The 20,779-nt window shown below is 38.8% G+C and overlaps 2 protein-coding genes across 3 annotated transcripts in view; one reads left to right on the top strand and one right to left on the bottom strand.

The window, feature by feature from the left end:
* Positions 1–8,437, top strand: part of Boll (boule RNA binding protein) — a 125,828-nt gene extending 117,391 nt beyond the window's left edge. The window contains exon 12 of one of the 2 annotated variants that reach the window (XR_015047024.1): positions 8,279–8,342. Coding sequence is in view for 1 of the 2 variants with exons in the window: in XM_085837405.1 (XP_085693531.1) it covers positions 8,279–8,437 (159 nt within the window). In the remaining variant the exon portion in view is untranslated. Of the gene's footprint in view, positions 1–8,278 lie in introns of both variants that reach the window. The other variant, XM_085837405.1, reaches the window with a different exon arrangement.
* A 4,943-nt stretch (positions 8,438–13,380) lies between these two features.
* Positions 13,381–20,014, bottom strand: Mars2 (methionyl-tRNA synthetase 2, mitochondrial). Its single transcript, XM_021163046.2, has one exon. It carries the CDS (start codon positions 19,978–19,980, stop codon positions 18,220–18,222), a length of 1,761 nt encoding a protein of 586 aa, XP_021018705.1. The 5' UTR covers positions 19,981–20,014; the 3' UTR covers positions 13,381–18,219.
* Between the last annotated feature and the right edge of the window lie 765 nt (positions 20,015–20,779).

The raw sequence follows: 20,779 nt of genomic DNA, 5'->3' as shown, positions 1-20,779 counted from the left end.
ACAGCATATATAAATAAAAATAATTTATTTTATTTTGTGTAAATGGGTGTTTTGCCTGCAAATATGTTTATATACCACATGCTTGTACTTGTAGAGGCCAAAAAAGGACATTGCATTCCCTGGAACTGTAGTTGCAGACTGTTGAGTGCTGCCATGTTGGTGCTGGGAATTGAACATGGGTCCTCTGCAAGAACAGTCTATGCCGTTAACTGCTGAGCTATCTCTCTAGCCTCAAAAGGAAGTAAATTTTAAAAACAGAAAAAAAGCAGAGGCCTTTTAGCCTCCAGACAAGATCTTGTCAAGGCTTGCTTCTCCCGTCCTTGTGGTAGTCAGCATAGTTCACTCATCCTTATTAACAAAGCTTTGGTTTGGGTTTTGGTGTACTGGGGATTTTGTTTAGATTTTTGTTTTTGAAACAATTTCTTGTAGCTTAGGTTGGCCCCAAACATAGCTAGGATTGACATTGAACTTCTGATCCTCCTGTCTCTACCTTCTGTGCCACACTCAGTTTCATGTGATGCTGGAGATGGAACCCAAAGTCTCATGCACTCTAGACACTCTACCACCTGAACTACATCCACAGACTTCCAGGTGTTGAGTGTATATGCTAATCATAAAAATGATTCAGAAGACAGGAACATGAAAGGGAGAAGCAAAAAGTAACTAAAATATTCTACGTTTTTATTTTTCATATTTATAAACTTAAATCATCTTTCAAAAACTTTATCCATGAGTTTTATATGTGCAGATTCAATCAACTTTAGATAAAAAATGTTTAATTGCATTTATATTGAACATGAACTTTTTCTTGATATTCCGTAAATAATACCATATTATTATTTATATATTATTCACATTTAACTAAGTAATCTAGAATTGGCTCAATTATATGGTATGTGTGCAAATTACATGCAAATCCTGTACCTTTTATATAAGGGACTTGATTAGTAACCAGTTGATGTTTTTCTAGGGCTCTAAAACCAGTCCTTTATGAATTCTGAGGGAGGCCTAGAAATGTAACATTAGACTCAAAAGCTGTCATCTGAAAGCAGGTTGAACTCCTTAGACTTTTCTCTGACTTAATTCATTATTTACATTCTAACAATTGATACAGTGTTGCTTCAACTGACAACATGTCTAGATGAAAGCCCTTTTCCCTGCTATAAACCTGAAATTACAGAATCATTTCATTTATGAAGTCAAATGAATCTTAGAAATCCTAGTGTCTTTTACTATGCATGAAGAAACATTGAAACAGTCTTATGTTACCCGAGTTGGTTTTGTTTTTAGAGAGTATTCCTACACAACCAGGAGTAACAAGAAGGCCCACCAGGCAGAGCTTTGTTTTGTTTATTGAAAATAGATTTTTTTTCATACAATATATTCAGATTATGGTTTCCCTCCCCTAATTCCTTCCAGATTTCCCTCTTCACCCACCCAATTCCACATCCTTCCTTGCTCTTTCTTATTAGAAAACAGACATCTAAAATAAATTAATAATGATGATGATGATGATATAAAAATCAATCAAATTTGAACAGGACAAAACAAACAGAAAAACAAAGAATCAAAGAAAAAGCACAAGAAACAGATATAGACAAAGAGACACACACACTGACAAACACAGAAGTCCCATAAAAACAGAAATCAGAAGTCATAGTATGTAGCAATTTATTAAAAACTCCTGCCATGAGGTTTCTACCCATCTTAGACCATTTATGTTCCTAAATGAAAGACACCCATAGCCTTTATATTTTATTATACCTTAAGCAACACAATAGCTGGAAACTGCCTACCCTCCATGCTGTTAGAATCTACTTTCCCAAGTTATTACTTACTATGTTTTATTTGGGCTTCTCTTAGCTCCTCCAGCCAGGCAACCCTCTGGGCCATGTTCTCTTGGTCCAGAAGCCATGATGACTCTTCCAGCTTCTCTATCCCATGACCACTCTGCCTCTCTCCCCTCTTAAATAAAACCTAAATGCTGCCTATCTCTCTTCTCCCCAACCATTAGCTGCTGGCATCTTTATTTACCAATCAGAATTAACTGGGGGCAGGTAGGTTCCCAGAAGGTACAAGCAGACTCCAGATCTTGGGGGCCAACACTTAGCATTACAATAAACTGCAAAAGAAAAAAGTTCAACAATAAATATTAGCAAAAACCCTGTGAGGTCTGAGGGGGAAAGTTTAAAAACAGACAAGCAGTTTGAGATAAAAATCCTTCCAAAAATACTTTTGTTCATGTTTCCTTAGCCATCATCTCTTGGCAGTGTCAGTGATGGGTTCCATCTCATGGATGGGTCTTAAATTCAACCAGATACTGAGTGGCTAGTACCACTAGCATAGTTTGCATGCAGCTCAAGCATTGTAGGTGAGATACTTTGTAATTGGGTTGGTATTTATCTTTCTCCTTTGGTAGTGTTCACAGTGCCTTCCAGTACCCTGAACACTAGTCAGTAGGGGTGAAGGCTCTAGGTAGGCCCCAGCTTGAGTTCTCCATGTTCACTGAGTTGTGTAGGTGTTGTCTTCAACAGTAGAGTCTTAACATCAGTTTGTGGAGAGTACCCAATAGCCTTGGCAATAGCCTGAGTTTTGTGGGAGCTCCCAGAGAGCATCTTTGGCCCAAAACTTGATTAGATATAACCCAGTCCCGGAACTGGAGTTTTTATTTGACAAGAAAAGATGTCCAGTTGGACCTCTTTACTTCCCCCAGTATTTGACAATTTCATTTAGATCATCTTCATACATGTATATATTTTAGAAAGCTTTTTTAATGAATTAGGTTCCCATATAACCCCTCAAATGGCCATGAAGTTTAGCTATCCCTCCCCATATTTCCTCTCTCACTCCCCTCTTCCCTTCTCCTTATTCCATCCTCCCATTGCAGTGCCCACATCCATCCATAACTGCTTCTCTATTAACCCCTTTCCAGGGTCATCCAGTTCTCCCCACAGCCCCTACTCTATACTTAAGCCCTGTGATATTCTGGAGTATAGCCTATTTATCTAAGACTTAACAGCTAATATCCACACATAGGCAAATATATACTATACTAGTCTTTTGAGGTCTGGGTTACTTCTCTCGGTGATTTTTCCTAGCTACATTCATTTACCTATGAATTTCATTATTTCACTTTTTGTTACGTTTTTTTTGAAACAGGGTTTCTCTGTGCAGCCCTGGATGTCCTGGAACTCACTTTGTAGACCAGTGGTTAGACTCAGATCTTCCTGCCTCTGCCTCCCAAGTTCTAGGATTAAAAGCGTGTGCTACCATGCCCAACTTATTTCACTTTTTAATGACTGAGTAATGTTCCATGGTGCAACCATACATTTTCCTTAGATCACTGACGTAGGAAGTTTACAGTTTCTGGCTATTATGAAGAGAGCAGTAATGAATGAATGTGATTGAGGAAATATCTCTGTAGTATGATGTAGTGTCCTTTGAGTATATGACCAAGTAGTATAGCCAGATCTTGAAATGAACTGAGTCCCATCTTACTAAGAAATTGCCACATTGATTTCCATGGTGTCTGTGCAAGTTTGCACCCCCACCAGCTATGGATGAGTGTTCTCATCTATAGATGGGCATCCTCAGCAGCAACAGCTGTCATTTGTTTTATTGATCTTGCCAACAGAGGTTTTATTCCTAAAGCAAAGAGGACCTTTGCCTCACTCTGAGTGGTCAAAGTTTGGCCTCACATTCTTATACAATTGGCTAACTAAAAGCAGCACATTTGATAAGCAAAATGCAACTCTTTTTAAAACTAATTTTTGTTATATATTATACAATATTTATTAATTTTATTATTTTATGTCTATGAGTATCTTGCCTGCATGTAGTCATGTGCACCATTTGTATGGTTGGTGCCAGCAGAAATCAGAAGAGGGCATCAGACTCCACTCAGACTAGAGTTACAGCTATTTGTGAGTTGCCATGTGGGTGCTGGGAATTGAACTCTGGTCCTCTGGAGGAGCAGCCAGTACTCTTGACAGCTGAGCCAGCTCTCCAGCCCTAAACATTTTTTGTTATTGTACTTTGGTTTTAGTTTTTTTGAGATAAGCCCTATCTATCCTAGAACTTACATGTAGATCAAGCTGGTCTTAAACTCATGGAGATTTGCCTGCCTCTGCCTCTGCCTCCTGAGATCTGGAATGAAAGGTGTGCCACCACCCCATCCAGCCCAGAGTGCAACGTTTGAAAACAGGATGCAACCTTAAGCACATGCTTTGATCTTAAGAAAATGATGATGGGGATGATAAAAATTTATAAATTCCTTTGTTTTACAGTTTTATTGAAAATTTCATTTATACATATAATGTGTTTTGATTAAATCCATACCCATTCCATCCCATCCAGTTTGTACCCTCTCCTAACCACCATTTTTATTCCAATTTCATATGCTGTTTTTTTAAACCCACTGAGTACACTTAGTGCTGCCTATTATGTGCATGTGTGTAGGACCATCTACTGGAACACAGATAAGCCTCTCAGGAGCCATATCCCTGAAGAAAACTTACTCTCCCTCCTACGCTTGCCATAAGGTGCTAACAGAGTCTCAGTGGGCTTGGGGTGACTTGATCTTGTCAAGGTCTCATGCGTGCAGTCACAGCCACTGTGAGTTCCCATGTGACGTGATCCTAAGCAGCAAACACAGTGTCAGTGCAGACACTTACTGCCTCTTACACTTGCTACCTTCTGCCACCTCTGTCTAAGGGACAGGGCGTGGTACACATATCCTATTAAAAACTGAGACCTTTACAGTCTTTTATTCTCTGTACAATAACCCATTGTGGGTCTCTATTAATCTCCATCCACTGCAAAAAGAATTTTCTCTGATGAAGGTTGAGAGATGCACTACTCTACAGATATAAGGATAACTTAGGAAGACAGTTTAATACTGTGTCCACTTGCCAGAATAATAGGATTATGATCTCCCCCAGGACCTGTGACACAGTCACAAGTTTATGGTCCAGTTAACAGTACTATACATGAGGAGTTTTGTGGTGTGGGGTATGTGTGTGTGTTTACATAAACACATGAGCAAGTGCACACTACAGTACACATGTGATAGTCAGAGGACAACTTGAAGGAATCAGTTCTCTCCTATCAAGTTGGTCCCAGGGATTCAACTCAAAATCATTCGCAGAACACCTTTCTCATCGAGCCATCTCTCCAACCTAAGTTACCAGTCTTAAAATCTTGGTAATGAGCTATGAAGATAGTACAGCAGTTAAAACCGTGTGAAGACTGGAGTTCAGATATGGATTTGACTGAGAGGTCTCAATGAGTGAGGTTTCAGGGGAGAGATTAAGGATGATTCCCAAGATCAACCTGAGGTCTGCTAGCATGTATTTGCACACATGTGTACCCACCCATCCACATACATACACAACATACACATGAAAATTGAAAGACAAAAAAATCCTGGTAATGTAACATGTGTTCACTAAATTTGCTGGACCATTACTATATACTTCTACTTTATTTTTTTTTAAGATTTATTATTATAAGTAAATACACTGTAGTTGTCTTCAGACACACCAGAAGGGGGCGTCAGATCTCATTACGGGTGGTTATGAGCCACCATGTGGTTGCTGGGATTTGAACTCAGGACCTTCAAAAGAGCAGTCAATGCTCTTACCCGCTTAACCATCTCACCAGCCCATACTTCTACTTTAAAAGTTCATAATACTCCATGTAAATAATTATTAACTTCATTAATGGCATACTGTAAAATCATGCTAGTTTATCACTTCAAGACAAGAAGAGGACCTCACATTTATAGCGACCCTTAAATTTATAAACACTTCATACAAATTATCCCATTTTGTCCACTCAATACTTTTGTGAGAGTTTCCTGTAAAAGAATTGAAGCTTATTCGGCTTCAGACAGTCACTCAGTATGGCATTACTAGGTGATAGAAATCCTAATTACTAAGACGTAATCACAATGAGGAGATTGATCATCTTTGGAAAATAGGGCAGAGTCAAAGGAACAATCCAGAAAGAACATAATACTTTGAGACATTCCATCCAAGAATTATGAACCATCTTTCCAGGACAGCCAGGACTATACAGAGAAACCCTGTCTCAAAAAAAAAAAAAAAATCTTTCATTTAGTAAGTAAAATCAGTCTATTCTAATTTCCTAAGGATATGGGAATCTAATCAAAAAATATTTAAATTCTAAAACAGAAGGTAAGTCATAAGAAACCCAAATCTATTGCCACATGCTTTTATCAAGCAGCCTACGAATACAACACAGTTTCGGTTACTCTAGAGCTTTCTACACTACTCACTCAAGGTAATACTGTTCAAGTTAGCATTCTGGAAAATATAAGAAACACATGGTAAGAAGCAAGAGTGTCTAGGGTATCCCAGAAAACATTTAGCCTTCAGACAACAAAAGATAGCTCTAGCCTATGCCGTCCACTCTTGGGAACATAACACATCTCAAAATGCTTCTGAAGCAAAATCCACCACCAAAACATCTGTTCCTTCTTCCTCTCTATTTATGCTATTAGCTACAATGTAGGCATTCATCAGTCTTTGTGTATAGATTTCCCTCCATTTAGTCTTGTTATCTTAGCTCTACCATTGAACTACATCCCCAGCTCTGCTAGTTGGGGAACCGTTACTCAAGCATAGTTTTGTTATATCCTGGTGATGGGTACTAGACTCAAAAGATTAGATATAATTAGATCTCATTCTTTTTCAATTTTTTATTATCTTTGTGTACTTGTGCATGCGTGTAGGTTATGTGCATGTGAGTGCAAGTACCTGCAGAGGCCAAAGGTGCCAGACCTCCTGCGGCTGGAGATGCAGGCAGTTGTGGGCCACCTAACATGGGTGCTAGGAATCAAAGCCATATCCACTAGAAGAGCAGTACGTGCTTCTAACCACTCACCTATCTCTACAGCCCCAAATTTGATCTAATTCTAAGATAACAGGCATTATCATAACTGTCTTATGGTCTCCTTAAATCAAAAATTTATAAAAAAAAATAAAGTCACTGGAGTACATTGTCTTATAATACTCATTTTGGTAAGCTTTCTTTAGCTTATGATTATTACAATGCTTTGTAACATTCTTTTTAAGTTGGGAGACTATTTTGTAAAATCACAAAGTTTCTTAAAGTGCTATTAATAAATTATAATTGCACAATTAAAGCATGTTTAATTCTGTAAGCATCCAGATCTGTTATTACACTTTAAAACTAACGCATGAACTTTCTCCTGGCAGTTCATTGTTCTAGCAGTAGCATGCTATTTCTTTCCTGGTAGACAGGCTCCAAGTTCTAGTGGATCAGAAGAGTGTCCTATGTGCCCATAGCATAAGACTTGAAACTAAACATAGTAAAATTTCCCTTTAGGGAAGTTTTGGTTTTTAATCTTAGAAATTTTATCTATTTCCTTAAATTGTACTTTATAGTCAGATGCAGTTGATTTAATTTAGGTGCCACTTCAAATGTTTTATTCAGTGTGGCACAGCCACTACCTCCTTGTTGGCTTTATTTAATTACAATATTGAACTCAATTCACTTAAAGTAGGGAGAACAATTGATAAGATTTCTAGGCAACAGGATTTGCCTCCCCTAGATGCTCTAAAGCATTTAGCATGAAAGATTTCTTAGTAAAATGTCCTATTTTCAGTGTCTTAAGCAAGAGAATATCTTTACCAATCTTTTTATTTTGCAGTAGATTAAAAGTCACTTGTTGGATTAAAACTTAGTCACTAAATGATTTGCCTAGCATAAGACAAAATGTTTATTAACATTAAGTAGTATATTAATAATCTGATTTCTCTCTTGATAGTACTTTCTTATTCATAAGATCTAATTCTAATCGTACATGTCATAAGCACATACTTTTTAAAACAAAATTAAATTTAAGCAAAGTTTTAGGGATGGCCTAATGTAAGTATAATGTAATTTAGAAATCTCACTGACTATGGCGATTCTCAGGTGCGTTATTTGTGACTTGTTTACAGCTATAGGACGCCTCCCTCCCTGTCTAGTAGCAGATCACAAAGATAGCCTACTCCTCAGGCATTTCCTGAAGAACACTTTACTCAGAATCCAGACCCTGCGCTGGGGACATATGTAGCTCAGTGGTTGACCAGACTTGACTAGCACACACAGGCTTAGGTTAGATCCCCAAGAATGTCTTTTAAAAAAAAAAGTCCAGACCCAGTCAGTCTTGTTTTTTAAATCTTTCCCGTAAGTAATTATAACATTTGAAGTGCGTGAAAACCCTAATTTTCTTTACATCTCTTACTAGGAACCAAGGTTACATTCTGTGAGAAGAAGCTTTTCTCAGCCTTCATCTGTGGGTTTGAAACCTCGATATTCTCGAAGCCCACACTTTCATCCTAGAAAAGATTTCAGAGCAGAGGATTCAGTTTCCACTCCACCTTCCTGTACTGACTTTGTTAAGTAGACTCTTGGAGAAGTGTTTTGTCTAGAAATAGAAAATAACTAGGCCCCTGTGTGGTCTAGTAACAAATGGGTTGGGGATATGCTTAAGGTTAAATGTTTTTGCTTTTTTTTTTTTTTTTTGAGAGAGAATTTCTGAAATCTTAGTAGCCAGAACATTGAAGATGCAGAGTTAAATCATGGTTTCCTTTATTAACTCCAACATTTAAGTACTACTGAGCTATAAGCCATAACAAAGAAGACAAGAATTGTCTCTGTAAGGCAACAGCTCTTACAGACCATCATCTGGCTGTCTAACCAGCATGATCATCACACATAACCACTTACAAACATCTTTGATGCTTAAATTTTCAGTTTTATTCCAGAAGGTTCATATTTTAGACAAATCTATAGCATATATAAGAAATACTTACCAGCAGACCATTTTTTGTGTATGGTGTAATTTAAGCAAACACCACCTTGTAAGGGGACGATGTATATATTCTAGTTTCCATATTATTCTGGTTTCACTACATTTGTGTTTGTGTGTATTTTACCTATATTAAGTGGTTTTAATAAAAACATTTCACACTCTTACATTACAAATTTTTACAAACATTGATATAGAACAATATTTGTGTTATAAAAAATTCATAAAACTGTCACATTAATAACCACTTATTGTATATGGTTACTGTGGCCAAAGTGAAACTATCCTTAAATGTCCTTAAAGATTATCTATTTGTGGGCCCTTTCCTGTCATTTATACATGTAGTAGAATTGCTCATAGGGCATAGCATCTTAGGGATTATAATTCATAGTTACATCATGTCAGATTTGATACTGTCAGTATTTGTATCTTTCATTCATTCGGTTCTTTGTAAAGCTTATAGGCTTTTAAAACATTACAATTTTTCCATAACACAGTTTTATTTTTAAATGCAAAGAAGCTATGATTGCCTGCTGTTATGGAATGAGAGAAGTTTCTAAAAATTAAAAAATATGCCACAATAATTAGAATTTTAACATTAAAAAATTACTATTTTTAAGTCAATGCCTTCTGTTTACCAAATGTTGTGACTTCTGTAAAAAAAAAAAAAAATGTACTCCTTTGACAGAAGCTTGGTTAGTAAAAACAATAAGGCTATGTAAATCAGCAATGTTTCAATTGACTACATGGAAGTTTATTTTAGACTTTAATGAAATTTGATAGTACAATACTTCTAGAAAATACTAGAACTTCAGTATGTTAACTTTACATCTACTCCCAAGAATACTATTAGTACAATTAACACTGTCTTATACGTCTCCTGGGAAAAGAGTAGAAATTATAAATTTTAAATGTTCTTATCAGAAAAGCAATTCCCAAATAACTTGAATTATTTTTTTATTCTGTCTCATAAAGGATGATGACTATACTCATGGATGTACATATATATTTGGGGTATGTGATCTTAATATTTTGGGGCTAAAATGCATGTCTGTGAATAAGATATAATAGTATTGTGTATTAGATAGTATCTTCATACATCCTAAGGCCATTCCATCTATTTAAAAGTATTTTCTTTTGCTAGAGTTACTTTAAAAGTAACATGCTATATGTAATCTCTTACCAGAGCCCTGGCCAAAATATCATGAAACTATATTTGATGTTCAGCTTACCTGTTTTCAGTGTACATTTTAGTCCCATATTTATTATTCAGGCTTATTCAATGAATAACAGGCATTTCTAAAACCTTTATAAATTCCAAGAGTCTGAGAGTAATTGTATTTTGCATTTAAAGAAAAACTTATAGTTTTTGCTACCCAATTTAGTTCAGGCAATTATGCTGTCTCCTAAAATATACTGTACTTCCACATTTTCATTCAATTCTGTAAAGATTATATATTACTATATTTCTCTCTATAGACTGTAAAGCATTAAGTGGAGATAACATGAAAGTATACTAAGGTAATCCCTCAAAAGACACTACTCTGCTGAAGTTGTGATGCCTTGCTTTTATTTTTACAAATGTAACAAAAGTAATTTTAACAACTATAAGACATCAGTGTCTAAGCTTTCAGTTTCTAAAGTCTTTTCATAAGCCATCTTCTACAACCTCATCCTTGGTTTCAGACAGTTCTGAAACAACCACTAGCAGTATCTAAAGGAATGTCTAGTCAGCCTAAAAATTACTGCTGAAATACATCCTCTTTCCTTGGCACTTTAGAGATAGAAAAATAACTTTAAAGTATCCGTTAACAATTTGAGATTAGACTTAATACAGTGTGTTTCTTGCTAATCAATATTAGGATCTGTGTTTTCAGCACCAAGATAAACACAGCTACAGAGTATATACCCATAACATTCTTTACAACATATAAAAGTATGCGGACAGATTTTTAAAAGATACTAGTAAACATAAATTTTTCTGCCCTTTGTAAAAAGCTAAGTGCTGACTAGTATAGTAGTGGTAGTATTCTTCTCAGACTATTGCAAACTGTGAAAACTGCTTTTAATTAAAATAACATTTACTATCCTGATGTTTAAAAAAATGAAAATAAACTCAGCAAAAATCCCATATTTACAAGGGCTTATGTGTTTAAGCCCATGCCCTGGCTACATATATAATCTTTACAGAATTTGTTTTAAATTGTTGAGCTCAGACATACACACAAAGTTACCAATGATGGTTTCTGATAATTTGATCTAACCTGACTAGCCCCCTTTTTATTACTTGGTTTTTAAGGAGCAAGTTTTCACTGACTCCTGTCTCTCCATTGGAAATCACAGTGGTTTCCTACTACATTTACACTGGACTACAGCTATACATTTATACAGTCTGTTCATGTCAGAGTTAATATTATTTCCATGAATTACCAAAAAAAAAAAAGTATGTTCTCTTAGGTTAGAAAACTAATTTATGACATCAGTTACATCCAAAAATATTTTACTCAAAATTTGGTGTGAATTAGTTATATTATAGAGGCTGATCTTATGTGGACAATAGCTTAACTAAAAAAAATTTAAAAATAGTTCCCTTAAGCACTAAGCAACCATTTTTTATATTTTATACTAGGTTAAAACAATGTCACAATGAATGTTAAAAATGTTTCCTTTGCATCCAAATAAAAATCCTTAAAGTGGCATGAAAATCCAACCAACCATCTTTCACGCAACTAACTATATACATTTTCAGTAACTAACCTAAGAACTTTCAAATTTCGTCTACAATATCAAAGTAAGCTTATTTTAATTAGATGCCAATAATGAGTTAAAAATAAACAACGGTATAGATCAATGGTAGAATGCTTGCCTAACATGCACAAGACCCTGGTTCAATCTACAGCATTTTTTTTTAAAAAGCCATTCACAATGAAACTAGAATACAACTTAATACTAAAAACATCTGCTTTTATATACAACATAGGAAGTTTCTGTAAAATTCGTTTTATAGGAATTTAAATATAAATGCCAATGTATTGATTCTAGTTTACTAAGATTGAAAGTTTGTATGTTATGAATGCTTTCACAGTTCTTCTAGCAACTGGCATATGAAGGCGTTCTGTCAGCAGGCCATTCATGACCTACTGTGCATTTTTTGAAGAACCTACTGTGCATTTTTTGAAGAACCTAACAGCATCCCTTGCTAACCAAGATCTGTCTACATTCAAATAAGACCCTAAAGAACTTCCTTTAAGCCCAAAATTAAAATGTAGATTTCCTGGCCTTCCTAGTTAACAAGGATTTTTAAACATTTGATTTCTTAAAATACATTTTACTTAAAAGCTGAGACCTATATAAAGATGGTCTCATCCCATTTCCTTGAAGTGAAACTCAAATCTAACAAAACAGCTATAAATACTCAGTATTTCTTTTTTGCAGTTCACAATAGGTAGTAGTTTAAAGAGATGAGAATGTATTGACTATGCTATGAAATAAAAATTTATCAAGAATTATCCAGTACGTGGCATTTCGATAATGGGTAATAACCATAACTAAAGGACCTGGTTTCTGCAATCTTTTTAGGAAAGATGTCATAAGAATAGATGTCATAGAATTTAAACTGTTAGTAAGTAATAAGTTTTATTAATATGTTCATTTGTATTAAACTGTATGTATGAAATAAAGTTTCACTGTTTGTGGCCTCTAGTAAATTCTCTAGCTTTGTTACTATAATAGTTAATTAAAATAAACTTGACTATTGACTAAAGATAAATATATAAAGTTTTGAGGAAATGTCATTTCAAAGATGCTTATTATTACCCTTATGAATTTATGACAAGATACTTTTCATCTTTAGCAGATTCTTAAACTCCTTCCATGTGACTCCCTTTTCAGCCAAGACATTTTTATATGACTCTAAGATATACATGAATAGTATATGCATGCCAAACATTTACACGATAAATCATACATTTAGTTTACAGCAATCCTTTTGTACACATATAATCTTACCATTTATTAAATAAAGCCTAAACCAAATATGTGTATGAAAATGAATGTGCTTATTGCTCTTTAAATAATTAACTGAACCAGTGAGATGGCTCTCCAGGCATAGGTGCTTTCTGTGTGAGTCTAGGAACCTGAGTTCAATCCCAGCACCGTGTAAAAGCAGAAGGAGAGAAGCGGCTTCACAGTTTCCCTCTGACTTTGTCTCCATGTGTGCCAGGACATAGATCAGATGCACACACCAGCAGTAAAAATACTCCACACCTGTACGAGTTAAATCTTGGCTAAATAGTTAACACCTGAAGATTTAAAGCATCTTCAACATGTTTCAGATTACAAAATCAATTTTTATTTTATAATCACCAGTGCTGAGAATGCTGCTTCATAGAAATACATGATACAAAATGGCAGTAGAAGGTTGAGGATTGTTTCAGAAGGTGTTGGAAATTCTAATCTAATCCCAAACTGCGGTTCATTTCACTTTTTTAAAAATCAAACTGAAACTCAAACAACAACTCAAACAATCAATCAGCAACTCAAGCAACAAGTTTTATTCTTAATTTTTATATGTTGTTTTACTTTTCTATTGCTCTAATAAGACACCATGACCGAGGCAACTTATGAAAGAAAGTATTTGATTGGGCTTATTAGTCCATCAGTATTGGTACATGCCTTTAATTCCAGCCCTCGGGAGACAAACCGGTGAACCTCTGTGAGTTCAAGGCCAGGCTGATCTAAATAATGAATACCAAGACAGCCAAGGCTACAAAGTGAGACCATTGAGGATGTCGAGGGAGGGACCTAATTTAAAAAAATAAAAATAAGAAATTTGTTGTTTCAACTAAATTAATTAATTAAGATCATGCTATTCCAATCTGTAACTTGGCCATAATCAAGTCTTTGAAAGTCATGTTCGTGTTCAGTATCTCAGTGATTCTCAACTGACAAAGACTGCAATCTACTCATGTGAGACGGCTGTTCCATTTCCCCACACTGTACTGAGAAGGTGGCACCTTCTAGTTCCAGGCTTCCTAGTGCTTCCCCCCAGTTACCCACTCGAGGCTTTCATGCCTCTGCAGAACTAAACATCCTTAATAACTCAGGGCAGAACTCATTTGGAGCTTCAATTTTCTACTTGCAGTTGGCAAACTTTCCTGAAATATCCTCACATCTTACAATATCCTAGATATCTAAATCCATAATATCTGCTGTAAACTGTTCAGTTTACTAGAGATGAAATGTGTATCCTATTGCCTGTTAAGTTTGACGACAATCCAGGTGGCTAAGCCTTCCAATAGCAACTTGTACACAGAGCAGCAAAGGGTTCCCAGATATCAAACCCACAGTGTAGTCCTGTCCTTCATCATGAAACTTATAACACAATCCTAAACAGTGCTTCAGTGTGGTCAGCTCTTTCCTGTAAGATTGTTCCTTGAATTCAAAGGCATAATTTTGGGTAGCCCAAAACTACAAAGAAGTTATGAAAAAGAAACAAATTTCACCTTAACATTGGTTAATCTCTTCCCTTCTGTTTAAAATAGTTATCGGCAGTTTAAGCTGGGGCTAGACCCACACACAATATAGAAGTTTAAAATGTGAGTAAACAATCTTATGTGATTGTCACTGTTCTAGCTCTTAAATATTAACCAAATCACTATGTTCCTTGGTCGAAGCTCACCACTCCTGGGGCTAAGGAGATGACTCGATAAGTGCGTACTTATTTACCCATGCTTACCCTTCGAGCTTGACAGCCCACGTTCTGATCCCCAGATCCTAGATGAAAGTGGTACAAATATCTAGAATGCCAGCAGGCTCTGAAGGAAGCAGTGGCTGGAAACAGGAGAGTCTCCAGAATATGTGAAGGCCGGCTAACCTGGCTTACTCAGTAGTCAAGAGACTTTGACTCAAACGAGGTACAAAGGTAAGGACACATACCTCACCCTACCCACCTTCTGACCTACACACGTCTGCACCCATGAATACAAACACACCCATCCATTCCTCCACTCCCCACCCGACTCTAGCTCTCGCTCTCATTCTTATACACACACAAACACACACACAAATATTTAAACTTTAAAACAAAATTTTAAGTTCCCCAGTCCCATCCAAAGCTCCAGCAGAGAGGACTGGATCAGCTGTGCATACTCAAAGTTTTAGGGGAGAATTGAAGGCTTTCTTCTATAATTTCTACTCTTGGGTACCCTAGTCTGACTTTAGTTCCTTCCCTACCCACAAACTGGTAAAACTTTGCTGCAAAAACATGTTCTGTCTCCAAATACTTGGGTAAAAGACAAGGTAAGAACTCACCAAAGTTTATAACACCCAGAGCTACCACAAGAAATGTCAAACGATGAAACTGCAGACGAAGCTGAACCACAGACGATGGGAAATTGCCATGAGAAGGCAATTATAAATTGTCATAAAACATCAGTGTTCACTAGCCACATCTTATCTAAGAGCCTTCCTCAATAACTCAAGCTAACACCAATGCGGTACATTGCCACTCTATACTGGGTAGATAGAGGCAGAGCAGCCAGCTCCGGGAAGCCATCCCTGCTATAATAATCTTCATCATCTCACTACTTCTGCTTCATGAGTCATCCTTTTGTGAAGCCTACAAGATGATCAACTAACGGCCATGCCAATATCAGAACTTCTAAGGCTAAAGAACTCTATTGAAATTACAGTTAAAACCTTCACCAAAACAAAACCCATCAAACAAGCTTGTGCTCTAGGGCCCAACTTCCAGCCAATAGACTTGACACTCTGGTATCAGCTTCATGGTCTATTAGCCTGTTTGCACTTATTAAAGCTCATAGGAGCTCTAGAAAAGTACCTATTTATAAAACGACTGAGGTTTTAAGTGCAAAGTCTGTCTACTTGCTGCTTTTACAGCCACAGGTTTTTTCCAATTTGTAAAGTGCCTAATCAGTTTTATGTAGAATATACCTCTCAGTACATACACAGTAAAACCATTTAACATGAACGTTACCTACTGCTTCTTACATGACTTTGTAGACAGAGGACAGGCATCGGAAGGCATACTGAGGACTGAACCCGGGTCCCTCCATGCTCGGTAAGTGCCCACCACTAAGCTCTTGGTCCATCCCATTCTCATAGCTTCCTAATGTGAAGCCCTTAAAAACCCGATCTGTGCTGTGCTATCACTTCCTGTAATACTACCTCCAAAAGAATCACAAAGGTATAGGGGTGGGGGAGACCTCATAGCAAAAGGTTCTAAAAGATGCCACATAAAGTACTAACATCTCTAGAATAGGGAATCTTACAAACCTCCACATTAAGCACACACACACACACACACACACACCCATTCCTCACCTTGGAAGCGCAATCCCTCCAGGTAAATGTAACTCTCTGCTTGGCAATTCTGAACTGCTGTGTCAAACCAAACACAAATGCCAAAAGACTATTTGTCTGACCTTCTTGCCTATTACAGAAATCTGTCTAACCTTATCACCACAGAAAGAGGATCCAATTTACCACACTCCTCCACTCTGAATGCCCTGGCTACTAGAATTAAGTGATCTCTTTTCTGGTCTCCCATCTCCTCATGTCTAATAGCAGCTAGTTAAATGCCTTTCACAGATAACAAGCTGCAAAAAATCCAACAGCAAGCAAATCTCCACAGGGACATGAGGCTCACCTATGGAAGACACTACGTCCATGACACAAACTAAAACACTGCAGTAAAAGCTCACCAAAGGAGAGGTTAAAATCTCACTGCTTTTCCAGATGTCTGACTTTCTGAGACACACCACCTTGCATCACTACACAGTCCCAAGACTGCCCTATACCTCAGTAGTTTACCCTACTAGTCTCAGCAGGCAAGTAGAGAATGCCACATTGAGACCTGAGATGATCTAAGGCACAAAATGATATAAGGAGTCCAAAGGAAAGCTTGTGGAAATGGTCCTTCACCTTACCATACTGTGCTCCCTAGCAACCTACAATCTATCACTTTGGTAATTAGTAGAAACTAGAGATGAATAGTGGCACTTTAGAGTAAGCCTGGAGGAACTTCCAGCACAATTGTTTACTCCATAGTGAGCTCTTTTTCCTTAATACCATACTTAAAATGTATGTTCCAAAGCAAGCTCATTTTAAAATGTGGCCTAGCTGTCCTGTTAATTTGAAACATAAGGCTGACTAATCAGTGCACTAATTGTTACTGTAACATCTTCTCTGGAGCCTTGGAGAGAGCCCTGAATCCCAGACAGTTCTGAACACTGACATTTTCTCCCTTCAACATTACTGTCAATAAGTGTAACCAAACAGATGTAAAGAAGGTACTTACAACCACACTTTAATAAGTTAAAAGGCAGGCCTGGTGGCATACCCTGTAATCCCAACACCTGAAAAGTGGAAGCAAGAGACTGATGATAACAAATTACATAGTGAAAGCTTGTCTCAAAGAGAAGTAATCAACAAAAACTATTTTGACATAAATTTACTAACTACAATATTTTATATTTCCCATACTATGTATCCTGATTGACCAAAAATAATCATGAGGTAAATTATGTATGTGGATAAGAAATAATATAAAGAATACAACCCTTTTGAGGGCTTTATAGATGAACATGTAACTGTTACTATTATCTGTAATACAGTGTACCTCAAGAGCTTTTTAGTTTTTTCATATAAACAAACCTGTCATATTTACTTATATCCTATTGTACATGTCACTTTAATAGTTTTAAAATTAGAATTCTAGTGTCCTTGTGTTGTAAAAATATCAGTTTCCAAAGTTATCCTTTAAGAACAGTACAATTCCAAAATTCTGTGAATTACACAGCTGAAAATAATTCTTCTGAAAGGACACTCTCAAGGAGCTCAATGTGTGCGAGCAGAGCCATCTGCTGGATCGAGTGTAGTATTACAAAGCACAACTGCTGGGCTGACATGGGCAAAAGTCTAGGACACTGGTTCCTAAAGTTCAGGGTACAAAAAAAAAAACTCTTTAACAGGAGACTCTGTTTAACAAAGTAGGGCTGACCTGTAAAAACAGGGCAGGGACTTCCAACCCTAGTTTTAGTTGAAGAAGGGGCTGTGTTAAATTAGCCTGGGGAGCAGAAGCCCTGCCCCTGGGTTGGGAGAAGGTGCAATGAGAAGGAAGTGTCTGCATCTTGGTCCTGCCCTCAACCATCCTTCTCTTGGAGACACTGGTGAACAAGAACAGTGGTTAATGGCACTGAGAAATGAAAAGAACTGGGTTAGGGACCTGAATCGTTCTGTTCATAAGGACATAGTTTATGTGCTCATTTGATACATACTCTTTAAACATGACTTTACTTAAAACCGCAAAAAGAATACATTTGATCTTTTACTACCGGTCAGTAAGAGCTGAGTTCCTAGGTCCTGTGGGCTTTCACTAGCCGAGTCCTGGATTGGTCCAGTCTAGGAAACAAAAGCCCAGTGTCAGGTCCCAACTTTCTCCCCTCAAAGGGGCATGGGTGTCCATAGAATCGAGGTAGGAAGTAGAGTTCTCCAAGGCCTCTCTCTGTGGTAGAGACTCCCAGTCTTGACAGCAGTTTATCTGCTAAGTTTGGAGTAACAGGCTGAAGCAAAGTTCCACACACTCGCAAGCACTCCAAGGCTACGTGAAGCACAGTACCCAGCCAGGGAGCATCCTCAGGGCTCTCCCAGTTCAATTTCCATGGTGCGTGCCTTTGGACGAAACCATTGGTTTGCCGAACACAGCTGGATACCGCCTCCAGAGCCTTATAGATCTGAAAGTCATTATAATAGCCCGCTACCAGTTTGGGTAAAGTGGCCACTGCAGTTACAAGCGCATAGTCTTCTGCCTGCACACGAACTGACGGCCCCGTTAACCCTGGCTCACTGGGAAAACAAGCAGCACAGAAAGATGGGTAGGTTCCAGAAGGATTTATTCTGTAGGCAGTGCACCGGTTTAAAAGCCCTCCTAAGGCATCTGCCAGCTCGGAGTCCAGCAATTTAACCACCTTTTCATCATAGTAATCGCAGTCCCAATTGGGAACGCCCTGCCGAAGGAGAAAGTAGCGAAAGCCATCCACAGTATAGCGATCAAGGCAAGTCCTGGGATCCACCACGTTGCCCAAGCTTTTGGACATTTTTTGGCCACTCACCGTCCAGTGCGAGTGGACATAGATGCGATGTGGTGGCCTCAATCCTGCCCCTAGGAGAAGGGCAGGCCAATAAATAGCATGAAATTTGAGAATGTCCTTACCTATGATATGAGAGGTGGCTGGCCACCAAGACTTGAAATCTGCATCTGGGTAGCCAACTACAGTGAGGTAGTTGACCAGGGCATCCAGCCACACGTAGATGGTCTGCGAGTCGTCCCCGGGAACTGGTATGCCCCAGTGCAGATGGCTACTCCTTCGAGAAACGGACAGGTCAGGCAGCTCCTCCTCCAGCCACTGAAGAACTGCCTGGTGGAACGGTTCCGGTGTGATTGCCTGAGGATTGTTTCCAAGCCACTGCTGGAGTGGTTCTCGGAACTGAGAAAGCTTGAAAATGTAATTTTCTTCCTTCGTCCAGGAGACAGGATGCCCGCTCTCGAGGGACACAGGACACGGATCCCCGGACGGACCCACCTGCCGAGTAACCTTGGCCTCGGGCAAGAAGCACTCATCCGAGGCACAATACCACCCTTCATAGATCCCTTTGTAAAGCAGACCCCGGGCCTCCAGCACACCCCAGAAGTGCTGCACCGCTACACGGTGCCGAGCCTCCGTGGTGCGGATGAAGTCCGTGGAGGAGATGTCAGCCTCCCGGAAAAGCTGCAAGAACTGGGCAGACACTCGATCGCACAGCTCGATCGGGGCCAAGCCGGCGGTGGCTGCCGCCTGCTGGATCTTCAGGCCGTGCTCATCCGTGCCGGTGGAAAACCGCGTGGACGCAGAGCCAGGAACTCGTAGACGACGGTAGCGGCACAGGGCGTCGGCCAGCAGCGCCGAGTACAGGTGCCCGATGTGCGGCGCGGCGTTCACGTAGAAGATAGGTGTGGTGAAGTAGGCCCGCGCTTCCCCGGCGTCGCCACTAGCGCTCGGCGAGCACGAACTGTAGCGGCGACAGCCGCGGCCGGCCCGGGTGCGCGTCAACACCCAGCGAGCACACTGCCGCAGCATGGTGACAGCCGGCCCCAGCACTGGCCGTGTTCCGGAGCACGGGAAAGGGCGCGTGCGCAGCTGGACGGTACCGCCGCTTCCGGCGCGGAAGCCAATGAACGGCGAGCGGTGACTCCTGCGGCCCCGCCTACAACTCCCCCGCCTCCACGGGTTTCCTGCAGCGCGCAGGGGCGGGTGGCCCGCGGGAGTTTTTGAGTAGTCGGCTAGTGGGTTCCCTGTCAGGGCAGTTGGGGAAAGAAGAGCGTATCCCGTGTGTTGTGCAGTTTTACTCTTTGAGATCTGTTCTGGATCTGAACTGAACTCATCGGTTCTGGACTGAACTTGTTGGCAAGATTTTTATATTGAGGTATTTTCCAAACTCATTAATTGTCACATAGCAAGGCACAAATCCGGCCTCTTGGTATCCTCTAGTCAACATTAGAAAAACCATTTAAGGTTTATCTCAGAATCTAAATAAATCTGAAAGAAAGGAAAATAATTTCACAAAGCGCTTTAAGGAAAGGTAAGCACTGGCAGAAAAGGAAATAACGTGTCTGAACGTGTTGCTGAGCCTTAAGGATTGATTTGAGAACCCATCCAGGGACTGGAGTGCGGAGTCACGGGTGTGCAGATAAGGAAACGTTAACTTTCAGCTTTATTGTACAAAACCAGTCACAACATTCTCCTCTAATAGTCTTGAAATTCTTCCAAGACTGAGCTTTGAGAATGAAATCCTAATTTTTAGCAGGAGAGAATTTAAAAATCCCAAATTTTTATTATTAATCCTTGGCTCACTGCATATTTTCTCATCCACAACTGG

Source organism: Mus caroli, unplaced genomic scaffold, assembly GCF_978045245.1.
Source record: "Mus caroli unplaced genomic scaffold, Mus_caroli_1 scaffold_1, whole genome shotgun sequence".
Lineage (NCBI taxonomy): Eukaryota > Metazoa > Chordata > Mammalia > Rodentia > Muridae > Mus > Mus caroli.
Note: the sequence above shows the minus strand (reverse complement) of the source record. Positions and strands in the feature narration are given on the sequence as shown.